This window comes from Rhamphochromis sp. 'chilingali' (genome assembly GCF_963969265.1).
Source record: "Rhamphochromis sp. 'chilingali' genome assembly, chromosome: 5".
In the NCBI taxonomy this organism is placed as follows: Eukaryota; Metazoa; Chordata; class Actinopteri; order Cichliformes; family Cichlidae; genus Rhamphochromis; species Rhamphochromis sp. 'chilingali'.
In genome coordinates, this window is record NC_137932.1 from 30391208 (window position 1) to 30405953 (window position 14746).

The 14746-nt window shown below is 43.7% G+C and overlaps 1 protein-coding gene across 1 annotated transcript in view; it reads left to right on the top strand.

Moving 5' to 3' along the window:
• Nucleotides 1–6028: 6028 nt before the first annotated feature.
• The window catches only part of opn5 (opsin 5), an 82299-nt gene continuing 73581 nt past the window's right edge, over nucleotides 6029–14746 (top strand). Inside the window, exon 1 of the mRNA XM_080882748.1 lies at nucleotides 6029–6177. Coding sequence (XP_080738874.1) covers nucleotides 6100–6177 — 78 coding nt within the window. The 5' untranslated portion in view covers nucleotides 6029–6099. The remainder of the gene's footprint in view (nucleotides 6178–14746) is intronic.

Genomic DNA, 14746 nt, shown 5'->3' on the forward strand with positions numbered 1-14746 from the left:
CAAGAAGCCACAAAACACATAGCATTTCAGTTCAAAGTGTCTAGACATTTTAGTTATGCTCTGCCACATGTTTCTATTCACTCTTTAGAAATGAACCGTGAAGTGTAAACACCTGTTGATAACATGGACAGAAAGAGATCCATTAGTCAGTATTGGTGAACTGTCATTCTGGATCATGAGCACTACGGGTCCTGGCTGAAGAAAAGCAGTCAATCCACGTAGCACTTTTTAGTGCCTCTGTTGTATTTAAAAGTATGGTCTACAAAGATTAGTGCTTATAAACATTATTAATTGCATACCAGAGACAATGCCATTCGATTATACCATGAAAATAACATTTTAATTGAGAAACTGGGGGTTTGTATTTACTAGAATACATGTATCAGGTAATAATTATGATAATCCATATAATTATGTTGATAGCTACCAGCTGTAGGATGCAAGCCTGATTAGAAGCTGCAGGAGTGAACCAAAACAGTAAATGGTGAAAGCAAGCTTGGAAACATTCCTTTTATATAGGAATACAACCAGTTGGCAACCAGTTGAGCCAAGTCCAGATTGCAGATTGCCTCCCACCAGGCAACATGTGCAACTGGGTTGTGATCAAAAGTGATGTATTTGGTCGCTGAAGGCAACAAATTAAAAAACAGTGGAATCACTGGATAACCAACAATTTTCTATTAGTTGCAAGGAGGTTGGCATCTTATTTTTTACTATGTGACTGTGCCATTAGGTTTGGTTAACTATTAAAACCTTAATGAACATGTCTGAAGTGGTTTATTGGTTGGAAAATTAGCACCAGCTGTATATCTTAATGTAAAATCGATCTGCCTTTAAAAGCAGGGTTAGATTGACCCTAACTTTTACAATGCTGCCTTCTTGACATTAAACAGTGGATGTCTTTAAATGTTCTAAAGTTAAATGAAAATAAAACTGAAGTTGTCATTTTCGGCAATGTTGACAACGCTCTGGGCCCCCTATCCTCCTACTGCAAGACACGTAGGAAACCTCGGTATCTACCTTGATGGTTCCTTTAAATTAAGTAGGCAGGTGAGGGCAGTAGTCCAATCCTGCTTTTTTTAGTTAAGACAGCTAGCTAAGGCAAAGCCATAACTCCCGACTAACGTCTTCAAAAGTGTCATTCACCTTTTCCATACTTGCAGATTGGACTACTGCAATTCATTGTATTTTGGTCTTGTTACGAACTTGCATTTTCATGTGTTTGTTCTGTGCAGGTAATGTATCTGTTTATGTTAATTCAGCTGTGCCAGGGCCCTGCTCCGATTGGTGCGTGGATATACAGCCCCGTCGTGACTGGTTCCAGCTGGAGGACCCGCCCATTAGAAGGAGGCTGGAGTGCCATGGTGGGAGAGGTCCTCGCGTTTCTCCTCATGACCCAGCAATGTACCTGTGACAGCCGCTGGCTGCAGTGCTGTTTGAAAGTTGTGGAAGTGGAGTGGGTAGGGGTGAGCTGCCGTTTCTTTTGATCACCAGTTTTCTCCTGTTTTGAATTAGTTAAGGAGGTCAGACTCTGTCTTTATTTTTGGACTTTGTTTTGGGAAGGTCGGGGGTGCGGGATTTGTGTAGATTTTATTTTTGTTTATTATTTTGGCCTTGGCTCACCCTGAAGTGTTGACACTCCCGTTTCGTTGTTCCTCTTTTTTCCACTTTATAAATAAATCACATTATTAAGAACAGATTTGTTTCCTGTGGCTGCTTGGGTCTTGGGGGGGGGGGGAGCGAGTGCCTCACTCATGTTATTGCCTGGCCCTAGACGGGTCGTAACAGTCTCGACCAGGCCTCCATTTATTGTCTTCAGATGGTCCAAAATGCAGCTGCTCATCTGCTAGAGAGGATATAACCCCAGTTCTATCTTCTCTACACTGGCTTTCTGTTTCCTACAGGATCCAATACAAACTTTTACTTTTTGTTTTTAAGTCACTCAATGCCCGAGCCCCTTCATACCTGTCTGTGCTCCTATCTGTTTATGCTCCAGGAAAAAACCATGAGGTCCAGCTCAAAATCAATGCTATCCATTCCTTAGACTACACTCATATCTCGTGGTGATAGAGCCTTCTCTGTGGTAGGCCCCAGACTTTGAAATAGTCTTCTCCTAAATATTAGGTCTGCACAAACACTTTTCACTTTTGTTTGGGTTTCCACTGGTGTGGAATTACCAAAAATAGAGAGGGCAGAGCCTAACATATGAAACATGATAAGACCGCCGTGTAATCCCTTTATTTCAACAAAGTAACTGTATTCTGAATACCACCTTTTTAAACGGTAACTGTAACGGAATACAGTTACTCATATTTTGTATTTTAAATACGTTATGCTGGTACATGTATTCCGTTACTCCCCAACACTGTTTGACCTTGACCTTTTTTTTTTTGTTGCCTGTCCCGTTTGGCTCTTTTGCCATCAGAATTATTGTCTAAAGGCAAAGAAAGATGCCCAACGGATTTACTTTACCAAATTGACCATCCCAGCCTTGCCGTAATGGTCCATTTGATTCACCTTTTATTGTTTATTTTATTTTCACTTGCTGAATACGGGACAGACTTGACTGGGGGAAAGAAGGGGAGAAAGAAAGAGGGAAAGAGAAACAGCTGAGAAGAGGGACGGGGGAGAAGGGCAAAAAAAAACCCCAACAGAATGAGCAGAAAAAAAAAGAAAAAAAATGCATATATCAATCACCTGGATCACCTGCTGAGAAAGAAAAAAGAAAACAAGCAGAAGAGAACAAGAGTAATAGAATAAACAACATCACAATGATATATGGGAATATGACAGTAAATACTAAATATTAAACATTATTGTGCAGCACATAAGATCAACAGAACACAGTGTGCTTTGAGGTAGGAGGCAAAAAGGGTGTAGTTTGTGGGTGTGATCACCCGTGTGTACACCTGTGAGCATGGACGCGCTTGTTTTTTTTAAAAGGTTCCTTCATGTAATGATCTGCTAGAGGGTGTGGGGGGGCCACAGCCCCGTCCTCCAGGGCATGAAGCAGGTATGGAGGAGATCAAGACTTCAGACATCCAGATTTCATGATTTTTATGAACAGAATTTTTAGACATAACCAAGTGGCAGAAGGCATCCACCTGGGTGGTGTCAGAATCTCATCTCTGCTTTTTGGAGATGATGTGGTTCTGTTGGCTTCATCAGGTGATGGCCTCCAGCTTGCACTGGAACAGTTTTCAGCCAAGTTTGGAGTGGTGGAAATGACACTCAGCACCTCCAAATCTGAGACCATGGTCCTCAAACAGGAAAAAGGTGGAATGCCCACTCTGGGTGAGGGACAAGTTTCTGCTCCAAGATGAGAAGTTTAGCTTTGGATAGTGACCGAAAGAAAAAGATCACAGACACAAGTGGCAGAAAAGAGCTTCCTTTGAAGGGTGGAAGCTTAGAGCTATCTCTAAGGAGTTCGGCCATCTGGGAGGGGCTCAGAGTAGAGCTGGTGCTCCTCCACATCAAAAGGAGCCAGTTGAGGTGGTTTGGGCATCCAATAAGGATGCCTCCTGGGTACCTTCTAGGTGAGGCATGTCCCGCCGGGACGAGGCTGACCCAGGACACGCTGGTGAGATTATATCTCTTGGCTGCTTTCACTGCAACCCAGGCCCAAATAAGCAGAAGAAGATGGATGGATAATTGGATAGCTTGCAGCTAGTCTGCCCTGTTTGAGAAGATCTCACCTACAGATAGGTGCAGTGCATAACACGCAGGGTGTTATGCATGTCTCTTTAATGGTACTGGGAAAGTTAATGTGAGTACAAGAAAATAATTATTATAATATGATGTGTTAAATTTGTTTAGATCGCAGGAATAAGGAAGGATTGGTCTGTGTTTTAGTTTGGCTTAGCAGTAGCCTGAGAGTGTGTGTAATTGTTCAGAGAGAAAGGAATTTATGGACACTGGGGGTCTGGTGTCATAAAAGGAGTCAGGAAGCTACAGTTGGGGGTTGCTGATGCTGATGCTTATACCTTTAATAAAAGTTCATAATTGCCATAACTTAGAAGTAGGTTTGCAGGAGACTCTCCACATGCTTATCTGTAAATGTAAAACTACAAGAGGCCAATGGCCCAGTGAATGCAGAGTGGGGGTCTCAGTGTTTGTAATATGTTAACTCTGTTTTCTATGTTGTGTAGAGGAATTTGGTTTAGCTTGGGTGAGGAGATTACTTTTATGACCCCCAGGAAGTCACGTATACAGCGACACACACAGGGCTTTAACTGTTACGACACACCCACACCTACATGCACACGCACTCACGTAGACTCACTTCTATAAAGCTGGCTGTAACTAACAAAGAGGTGGAAGATCTGCAGAGGGACACCGGCCTGGCACATCTCCCCTTCTAGAAGATGCATGCTTAAATGAAGATGAATAAAGATGAATAAAGGTTTTGTGAAATAACTACTTTTGAGTTCCGGTGCCGTCTCTGGATGCCCGAGGAATAAAAGAACTGGGGTGAAACTGATTTCGCAACATTAACCAAACATGAAACTATAAAAAAAGAAAACCTGTCTTGAAACATGCTTTTGGTAAATGCATTGGTTCTTATATAGCACATTTCTACTCGAGTACTCAAACCACTCTATACAACGTGCCTCATTCAACTAAACACTTCACCCCCCCCATAGCTAAGTACTTCCTATCCAACATTTATATTCTGACCAACAGTTCAATATGTTGCCCAAGGATGCTTTGGAATACAGACTGAAGTAGCCAGGGATCAAACCACCAACCTTCCGATTAGTAGATGACCCATGACCTGTTCTACCTCCTGAGCTACAACCACCCAGGGGTGGGTTTAAGAGACTCCAAATCAATTTTAATATGAATAATGCGATATTCATTCATTAAATACCGTAATCAATTTTTAAATATAAATGTATTTTGCCAGAATCTTAACTTAAAGCTTACAAAACTATTTCAAGAACAGCCAAGCAGCTAAAACAGCAAATGATTGAAGAGCAGTTTGATGATTGCAAAGAGCAGGTTTTCACAAGAAGATTTGGTTTCATCACTCCCCGACCAAAATTCACTGAACCAGCACCAAAAGAATATCAAAACTACGCTTCATGTTTGAAAAAACATTGTCATCAATTCCCTCATACCTTTGCTGTTTTGCTTCCACTACAATAAAATCACACTTCCTGCACAGCTCTCTCTCAATGTACTTCAATACCACTTTACCATCTCTATTTTCTGCATTATTCGCTTGCACCAGTCCACTGTTGTGTACAGTGTTGTTGGCTGCCAGGTTTTTTTTCTCTAAAAATGACCTTCGACAGCAAATGCTAATACTGAAGAAATTTCAGCTTTTGCAAATTACAAAACACTTGGCTGTGTCAAAGGAGCTTGCAAAGAAAAGCGTCTGGACTTCTTTAAGTTGCTTGAAGACGTTTCACCTCTCATCCGAGAAGCTTCTTCAGTTCTAAGGTCAACAATGTGGTGTATGCTGTACAGTGCAGCGAGGAATGCTCAGACCTCTACATTGGAGAGACCAAACAGCCACTTCACAAGCGCATGGCACAACACAGAAGAGCCACCTCCACAGGACAAGACTCAGCAGTCCATCTGCATCTTAAGAATAAAGGACACTCTTTCGAGGATGCCAATGTTCACATTTTGGACAGAGAGGACAGATGGTTTGAAAGAGGAGTGAAAGAAGCCATCTATGTCCACTGTGAGCGACCATCTTTGAACAGAGGTGGGGGTTTACAACACCAACTCTCTGCCATCTATAATCCAGTTTTGAGATCCCTTCCCAGACGCCTTAACGCCCACTCACATCCTGGGCCATCTGACCTCAGGAATTCGCATGATAAGGTGGGGCCAGGTTTCACAATGAACACACCCGAAACTCTGGCTGATTTGGACCCACGCCCAGTTTCACACCTTGGCTCAGGCGACTAGAGGATCATCAGGGGGTCCTTTTGTCCCTCTGTGGGGGGTTACTCCCACTAGGTTTATATCTGGGACTCTCCACCATTTGACCTTAGAACTGAAGAAGCTTCTCGGATGAGAGGTGAAACGTCTTCAAGCAACTTAAAGAAGTCCAGACGCTTTTCTTTGCAAGCTCCTTTGACTACGATGACCTGGATGACTGAGAACCTTCACAGACACTTGGCTGTGTCTCCAATAAAACCTGCTTCACTTCAGCAGCATCAGGTAATGTTCATATGCTGAGTGATGTTTATGATCTACTGCAGAATAAGGGAATAAGGGGGTTATATGCAATAAAAGACCAGGGCAGGAAAATCTCCTTCATATTTTTCTGTTTTATCATCAGTTACTTTGACACAAAGGCATCTGCTGTGATGCTTTCCCATGTAATGAAGTTTCAGAAGAGTCAGCTTTGTTTTTATACATAGATATAAAAATATGGATATGCACTGACAAATAATTATAATTATAATATTTCTGGCTGTCTGAGTCAAAGTTGAATTGAATCAGTTGTAGTAATTAATGACGATACCCAGCCCTACAACCATCCCATTTGATTTTTGTCGATTGCTGAAGTTTATTTTATGTTATTAGTTTCCAAGGATAAAACAAATACATTCTGGATAAGTTTGCAAAAGGTATTTCTTAAACATGATGATCAGTTGGGTTAAGATCTTTGCAGCACCTTCAGAGACCCTCACTGGGTGCTTTTAGGCACATATTTAAAGTCAATGTATTGTTGGAAGAGAGATGACCTGTGACAGAGGAAGAGTATGACACACACAACACAGAGCTGATGCAACTCATCTTTCATTTTATTTAGTCTGTCTAAAGGATACACTAAAATTGTCTAAAGGATTACACTAAAATTATTTGCTTTGCCAATGTGCGTTTTAGTAAACTCCATGATCCTGAGTCTTCTTTAATGCAGCTCACTTTAAATAAAAAAAACCTAGGTTTTACATGACTACTTGAGTGGTGGGTAGGCTCAAACTCTTCTGAAGTTTCCTTTTTAAACCCCCCTAACCACAGTCACATCTGGGGCCAGTTTTCTTATTGTGGCCAACTTGGAGATGATGATGTTTGACACATGTTGTCTTCCCTTCATTGATGGACATTTCTTTTGCGGTCGTTCTCTTGTCCATGATTACTATGATGGACTTGAGGATATGAAACAATGCTATTCAAATGGAATGGATGCCTGATGGCTCTTTGCACAACATTACAAATAGTCAGGAACACTATAGTCAAATTGATGTAATTTCATATTTGGCAGCATCACTGTTCTGGGACCTCCGAAGAGCAGGAGCAGAATCCAACACAGAACAAACCAGGCATCAGTGACAAGAGATGTGACATTAAATCTACCCAGAATTAAAAGAGAAGTTGGGGTCGAGGAAAATCACAAAGCAGCTTGTATAATGCACAACTGCCATGGCAGACTAATGCAGTTTAATGCTCTGAGGTAAATGGTAAATGGACTGGTTCTTATATAGCGCTTTTCTACTCAGGTCTCTGCAAGTCACTCCCAAAGCATAATGAGTGCACATTTGGGTGTACTAGGTCTGTGCTCAGTGATCAGTTGGCAGCTCAGCTCCTCTTTACCAAAGGATCCAAGGCTGCATGCTGTAATGCAACAATGAAACAATTACAAAAATGATCATCAACCTATAACCTAGCGTCACCCTTATGCTTAAATATGGTGTTTGTTATGGAGAAACTATGGTTAGCACAGAAGTCCAACAACATTACTCTTTTGCAGACTGGGCAGGCTGCTCCTCCCAGTTACACCCCTTGAGGTCACAGTCATTGCCCATGTGAGTGTCGATGTCCCCCAAAAGAACAACTGAGCTCCTGGTCGTCTCTGTCAAACACCATGCCGAGTGATTCCAAGAAAGCTTAGTACCCTGAACTATCACTCAGCACATAAGCATAAACAAAGTTGTCACTGCTTCTCAAACTGAAGCACTAACTCCAAATACAAACATCAACTAGAGAGTTACAGATTGCTCTATAGTGGAAAACTATGCAATATCAACAATCATACTATTTAAAAATTTCATGTATCAGCTGTTATAAATTCCAATACTGAACTATGAGCAAATAGCTAATATGAACTCTAATTACAATAATAACTTATAATAACATAATTGTTATGAGTTATTAGTGAGCAAGTTGTAATGAATTTGGGGACTCTAGTAACTGTGTCTTGAGCAGGAAACCCTTAGATTCAATTTCATTAATGTTTTTTTTCCCCTTTAAAACTCTTTTAATCTGGCCCCTCACCCAGAACCAATTTAGCCTAGGCTACTCTACTAGGGGGAAACTGCTCATGACAGCATGGCTCCAGTGATCACAGAGGCACACACACTCACTCGATATGGTTAATGGAGAGGAACCTGAAAATAATGAATTCCAAGAATCCAGCTCAGAATAATAATAAAAATAATAGAGATATTGCACAGACAGTGTTGGGGAGTAACGGAATGCATGTACCGGCGTTACGTAGTTAAAATACAAAGTATAAGTAACTGTATTCCATTACAGTTACTGTTTAAAAAGGTCATATTCAGAATACAGTTAATATGTTGAAATAAATGGATTACACTGCGGTCTTTTCTTGTTTCATATGTATGGTTATGCCCTATCTACTTTTGGCAGTTCCACGCCGGTGGCCAATAGCCTTTTCTCAGTGTCATTTAAATTAATGCCTAAATGCCTAAATATTAAATATTTAGGTATTAATGTTTCTCCTAAGCTTTCAGACTTAACTAAATTAAACCACATCCCACTTCTAAAGAAAGTAGAAGGCGATCTGACTAGATGGAAATCTTTACCCATATCACTCATGGGAAGGGTCGCCACTATAAAAATGATGATCTTGCCAAAAATAAATTACTTATTTTTGATGATCCCTAACAAACCATAACAAGAATGGTTCAGATCTCTGGATTCATATATTTCCAAATTCCTTTGGAAAGATAAACCCCCGCGTATCAGCTTAAAAACGCTACAAAGAACCAAGGATAGAGGAGGATTAGATCTGCCTAATTTTCACCAATACTTCTTAGCCAACAGGCTTCAGTTCATCTCAGAATGGTCAAAACATACCTTCTTAGATGAGCCCTGGCTAGATGTTGAACAGGCACTATGCAAGGATCTAGAGATTTCAGACCTACCATTTATTAGCTCAAACATCAAAAGACATGAATGCTTTAAAAGTATCAACATCAGCTTCTCTCTGACAGCATGGTGGGAGTTTCTAAAAATAACGGAGTCTTCATTAATCCCATGCAAACGTACACCTATCTGGAATAACCCTGACATATTACAAAACAATAATATGATTAATTTCCCAGAATGGAGTTGTAAAGGAATTAAATACTTAGAACATATATTAGAGGGAACAGAATTTATTCCATTTGACAGACTAGTTGCACAATATGGGATCAACAAGAAAAGATTTTTAGAATATCAACAAATTAAATCCATAGTAAAAAAGAAATTTAACCTCAGTCAAGTTGAATTACAAACACCACCAAGTGCGGCACATTTCTTTACTCTTAAATCCCCCAAATTATTATCTAAAATATACAGAACACTTTCTAAATTAGATGAATCAATATCCCTTCCTATTGCAAAGTGGGAAGCAGATTTATCAGTCAGTTTAGACCAAAGCTTCTGGTCTCAGGTATGCTTAAAAACCTTTAAATTGATTAAAAATCCCAGTCTGCAATTAATACAATACAAAATATTACATAGAGTGCACTATACAGGTTATCGGATGTTCAAGATGGGCTTTACATTTTCCAACAACTGCTCACACTGTCAAGGCAATACACCAGACAATTACATTCACGCTCTTTGGTTCTGTCCACCAGTGCAGAAGTTTTGGCGCGAGATATGTGAAGACTTATCAAAGTGTCTGAAATGTAACATTCCAACTTCCCCCTTAGTGTGTTTGTTGGGCAGCTTAGATAATGTCACTTCAGAAAAGAATATAGCCCATATGGTTTTCACTGCCCTATGCATAGCCAAGAAAACTGTCCTCATGAACTGGAAAAATAAAAACAAACTTAATTCTAACCAATATAGAAATTATCTATTAGATTACATTAGTCTTGATACAGCCTCTGCCACCACATCAGATCAATTGCTCTTGGCTCCTTTGATCAGCTCCATCACCTAGTGGGGGGTCATAGTTTGGTCCCGCCTTCACTGTTGTGATTGGTGTGGGGGTAGGGACAGGCTTAGGGCGTCGGGGGGTTCCCCGGAGGCATCTTCCTTGGGGGGCTCAACCCGGGGTAGAGGTCATGTCCGGTTGGGGGCTCTTTTGGCTCTCGGGTGACTGTTTCCTCGTGGCTGCGTGCAGTGGGGTTAGGGGAGGGTCTGTGCTGACGGACGTGGGTTACTGACCTGGTAGCCTGTCTGCCCCTGGGTGGGTCCGGGATGGGCGTGAGATTCTGGGGGTGCTCCGTCTCTGGGCTGGGGCCCTGGCCGGGCCTCGGGTCCTGGTTGGTGTGTTGCCGGGGTTGTGGGCGGGTGGGTGCATGGGGGCCCATCCCTGGTGCAGGGTGCCGCCGGTGCATCGAGCCACCTGGGGGGCTCTTCAACTGGTGGGGATTGTCACACCTTACAGGAGCTTTCCTCTCCTCAGGAACTCCCTGCAGGAGGGGGAGATACAGGAGAGGTGGAGGAAGATCTCAGCCTGGGCGTCTATTGTGTCACGGATTGCCGGGGCAAGCCGTGTGGAGTAGTAGAAAGGACCCAAAAGGTGGCAGCTCTGGTGCAGGTGAATATTTATTTACAAGGGTGGGTACAAACAGCAATGGTGGGAAAACATGAAACCGGAAACCTAAACTGGGTAAACTAACAACACAAACCAGAAATGAAGATGCAGGGAGGTCCGGGGAAATACATACGGAGAGACGCAGGGAGACCGAGGGGAAACAACACAGACAAACCAGCAACTACCATGACAGAAGACACAACTTAAATACACTCAGAGAACACAGGGAGATTACACACAGGTGGGGAACACAGCTGGGAGTGATTACGTGACGAGAGTAGGGAGACAAACTGAAAACACTCACATAAGACGCAGACCTTCACAATAAAACAGGAAACACATACACGCAATGACATAACACACCAACTTAACACAGACTGGGGGACACAGAACATAGGAACATGAACCATGAAACAGAAGAGTATAAACACCCAAGGTAACCAAAACTACAGAATACTAATAAACTAAACATAAACACGGAGTCGCAGACTCCGGATCATGACATATTGTCTCATGTAGTCTGGAAGATGAGTGGATGGTGGGGTGGGTGCAGTTTTCTCTGTGGTGGGGTTGGGTGGACTGTCCTGGGCTCTGTGGGGCCGGGGGGCGCCGCTGCGCTGGCCCCCGGTCTGGATGGGCCTGGGCCCCCTTTCCCTGGCGGGTCGCGGAGTATGGGAGTGCCTACTGGGGTCAGCGGGGGAGCTGGCCCCAGGGAGGGGTCACCTGCCCCTCCCTTCCTTCCCTCCCCATCTCCAGCTGCCTCCCTCTTCCTGCTCCACCACAACCACCCACACATGCAGGGCCTTGGAGTAGGGGTATGTCACCAGGGTGCAGAGGAGGCTACCCCCCCCTCTGTCCCCTTCTGGCTGCCTCTGCCTCAATTTTATCCCACAACTTAGACATTCACATTACTCACACTCTCATTACACATACATATAGGATCTTGGGGGTGGGCACGATACAGGGAGTCCAAATTACCATCAGGGTGTACACCTCACCCCTGGCGTCGTTGCCCACCTCTCAATACACGTAGACATTGAGGGCTAGCAGGAGGGACTATGCGCTTACCTGCTGCTCTCTGGCAGGTAGCTCCATGCCCTCCTGGGTTTTAAATGCACCTTAGAACACACATGCATCAACACTACAATGAGCGGGTGGAGGGAGGTTTGGAGTCTTCTCTCACCCCCATTCTCTGCGGCCTGCTGGAGCGGGGGGGGCTAGGAGGAGTTGGCCGTCCGACTGCGGTCTGGAGTGTGGGGCCTCCCTGCTGCTGCGGAGTCGGGGCGGTCTGCCTCTCCCCACCGCAGGGAAAAGGGTAACACCACCTGGGTCTGGGTGCAGTTTCCCCCTCCAGGGGCAAGGGTACCTAGACCCGGTTCGTAGAGTATGCTTGGGGAGTGTGATCGTGTGTACAGCGTCTCTTTATGTCTGTCTCCACGTTGGTTGAGTGTGGAGTAAGTGCATATGAGAGCATGAGGGTGGGAATGGATGTTTGTGTCTGTGTGTGCCTGTATGTCTGTGTCTATATGTCAGGTTGGGTATCAGACGCCACCTCTCTGGGGACATCCAAGGTTTGGAGGCCTATCTCCACCCACCACCACTTCCCCTGCCAGTGGCGGACTCCCTCAGGTGTCGGTGCGTTGGTGGTTCTTTGTGTCTGGGGGTGGGCGTCCGGGTACACACCGGCTCACTCCTTGGCCGCCGCTTATCGGGGCCTGGAGCCTGGGGCTCGCTCGGGCCACTTCGGAGGTGGGGTGCCCCCGGCCTCTCGGCCTGGGGCTCGGTCACTCAGGCACAGCTGGCTGCCGGCGGAGCTCACGGGCGCGTCACTGCAACTCCCCCTGGCTTCTGCTCCGCAGCTGCTGAGTGAGCCCTCATCTGGGACTCTCCTCAGCTCTTACTGGGACAGTGGCACGGCTGCCCCTCTGTTGGTCTTCCTTGGTCTCTTGTGTTCTGGGGACCTCTGGATGTCTGGAGTTTTGATCTCCTCCATACCTGCTTCATACCCTGGAGGACGGGGCTGTGGCTCCCCACATTCCCTAGCAGATCGTTACATGGAGAAACCTTTGGAATGCAAACATGCTGATCCACACAGGTATGCACACAGGTGTACACACGGGTATTCACAGACGCGGACTACAGCTTTCTTGGCTGCTGCCTCAAAGCACATTGTGCGCTGTCTATCTTGCGTGCTGCACAATATCGTTTATTATTTAGTATCTACTGATATCTACTGCTAGCTAGTTTATTGTGATGGTGCTGTTTTTTTTTATTATGTTGCTCTTTGTTGCTTGCTTTCTCTTCTGTTTTTTTTCTCCATACAGGTGACCCAGGTGTTTTGTTTTTTTTGTTTGTTTGTTTTTTTCTTTCTTCCCCCCCTTCTCACCGTCTCTTCTCCCCTTTGGTTTTCTTTCTCTCCTTCTCTTTCTTTCATTCTTTCTCCCTGTCCTATCCCCCAGTCATGTCTGTCCCGTTTGTAGCAACTGAAAATAAAATAAATTCATAATTATAATAAAGGTCAATCAAATGGACCAATATGGCAAGGCCATGATGATCCACTTGGTAAAATAAATCCGCTTGGCATCTTTCTTGGCCTTAAGACAACAATTCTGATGGCTAAAGATCCAAACGGGACACCAAAAAAAATAAAATAAAATAAAATAAAATAAAATATTTGAGTATATTTATACATTTGAGCCTGTATGTATACCATGTGTGGACTATAGAAAATCCCAAATAAATGTAAAATTGTACCGTCAAAAAATAAAAAATAAAAAATAAAAAAAATTAATGCCTAAATGGACAAATGTAAAATATTGCGTGGAGCATTGTTTATACATTAAGAAGATAATATAATATAACTATATTTCATATTTCAGCGTCTTTTAACCTCCTAACACCCACCAAGTCAATTGGGGTAAGGTTGCTATCCACTTTTGTAATTTAAGGGCAATAGTTGGGAAATCTTATAACAGAGAAAGTCAACTTGTAAAAGCTAATATCCTCCTTTTATTTTAAATATGGCAAATTTACAGGAAAAATTATGTAAGTAAGGCACTACTGCTCAAAAAGCAGTGTCCATAAGAACAAAGAAGTGTCCAAAAGTTGATTCTGTTGATTCTGGACGTAGCTTTTTCAGTGGGAGAAACGTTTCGTCACTCATCCAAGTGACTTCTTCAGTCTCAGCTGACTGCAGTTTTCCCCAATCTTATAAACAGTTGAGACACATTTTTTCTAAACACTGGGTCTCTGTGGCTTTTAAACCCCAAAACACGCTGCGGCAAAAATTGGTCCACCCCAAGGATCGGGTCCCCTGACACAAACTGAGTAACATAGTGTATGCTGTTAAATGCCAGGAGGATTGCCAGGACTTATACATCGGGGAAACCAAACACCCTTTAGTGAAGGGGATGGCACAACACAGAAGAGCTACCTCGTCAGGCCAGGACTCTGCAGTCTATTCACACCTACAGGCCAGTGGACACTCTTTCAATGATGAGGATGTACACATCCTGGACAGGGAGGAACGCTGGTTTGAGCGCGGTGTCGAGGAGGCCATTTACGTGAAAAGGGAAATAATAATAATAATGGATTGGATTTATATAGTGCTTTTCAAGGCACCCAAAGCGCTTTACAATGCCACTATTCATTCACTCTCACATTCACACACTGGTAGAGGCAAGCTATGGTTGTAGCTACAGCTGCCCTGGGGCAGACTGACAGAAGCAAGGCTGCCATATCGCGCCATCGGCCCCTCTGGCCAACACCAGTAGGCGGAAGGGTAAAGTGTCTTGCCCAAGGACACAACGACCAGGACAGAGAGCCTGGGGATCGAACCGGCGACCTTCCGGTTACAGATACGCTTCCCAACCCCCTGAGCCACAGTTGCCGAAAAGGCCACCTCTGAATAGAGGAGGGCACCTAAGGGTACATCTTTCGCCATCTTACAATGCTGTGATTGGAGCCATTCCCCAACTCTCTGTGAATGGTACTAATGGCCATTTA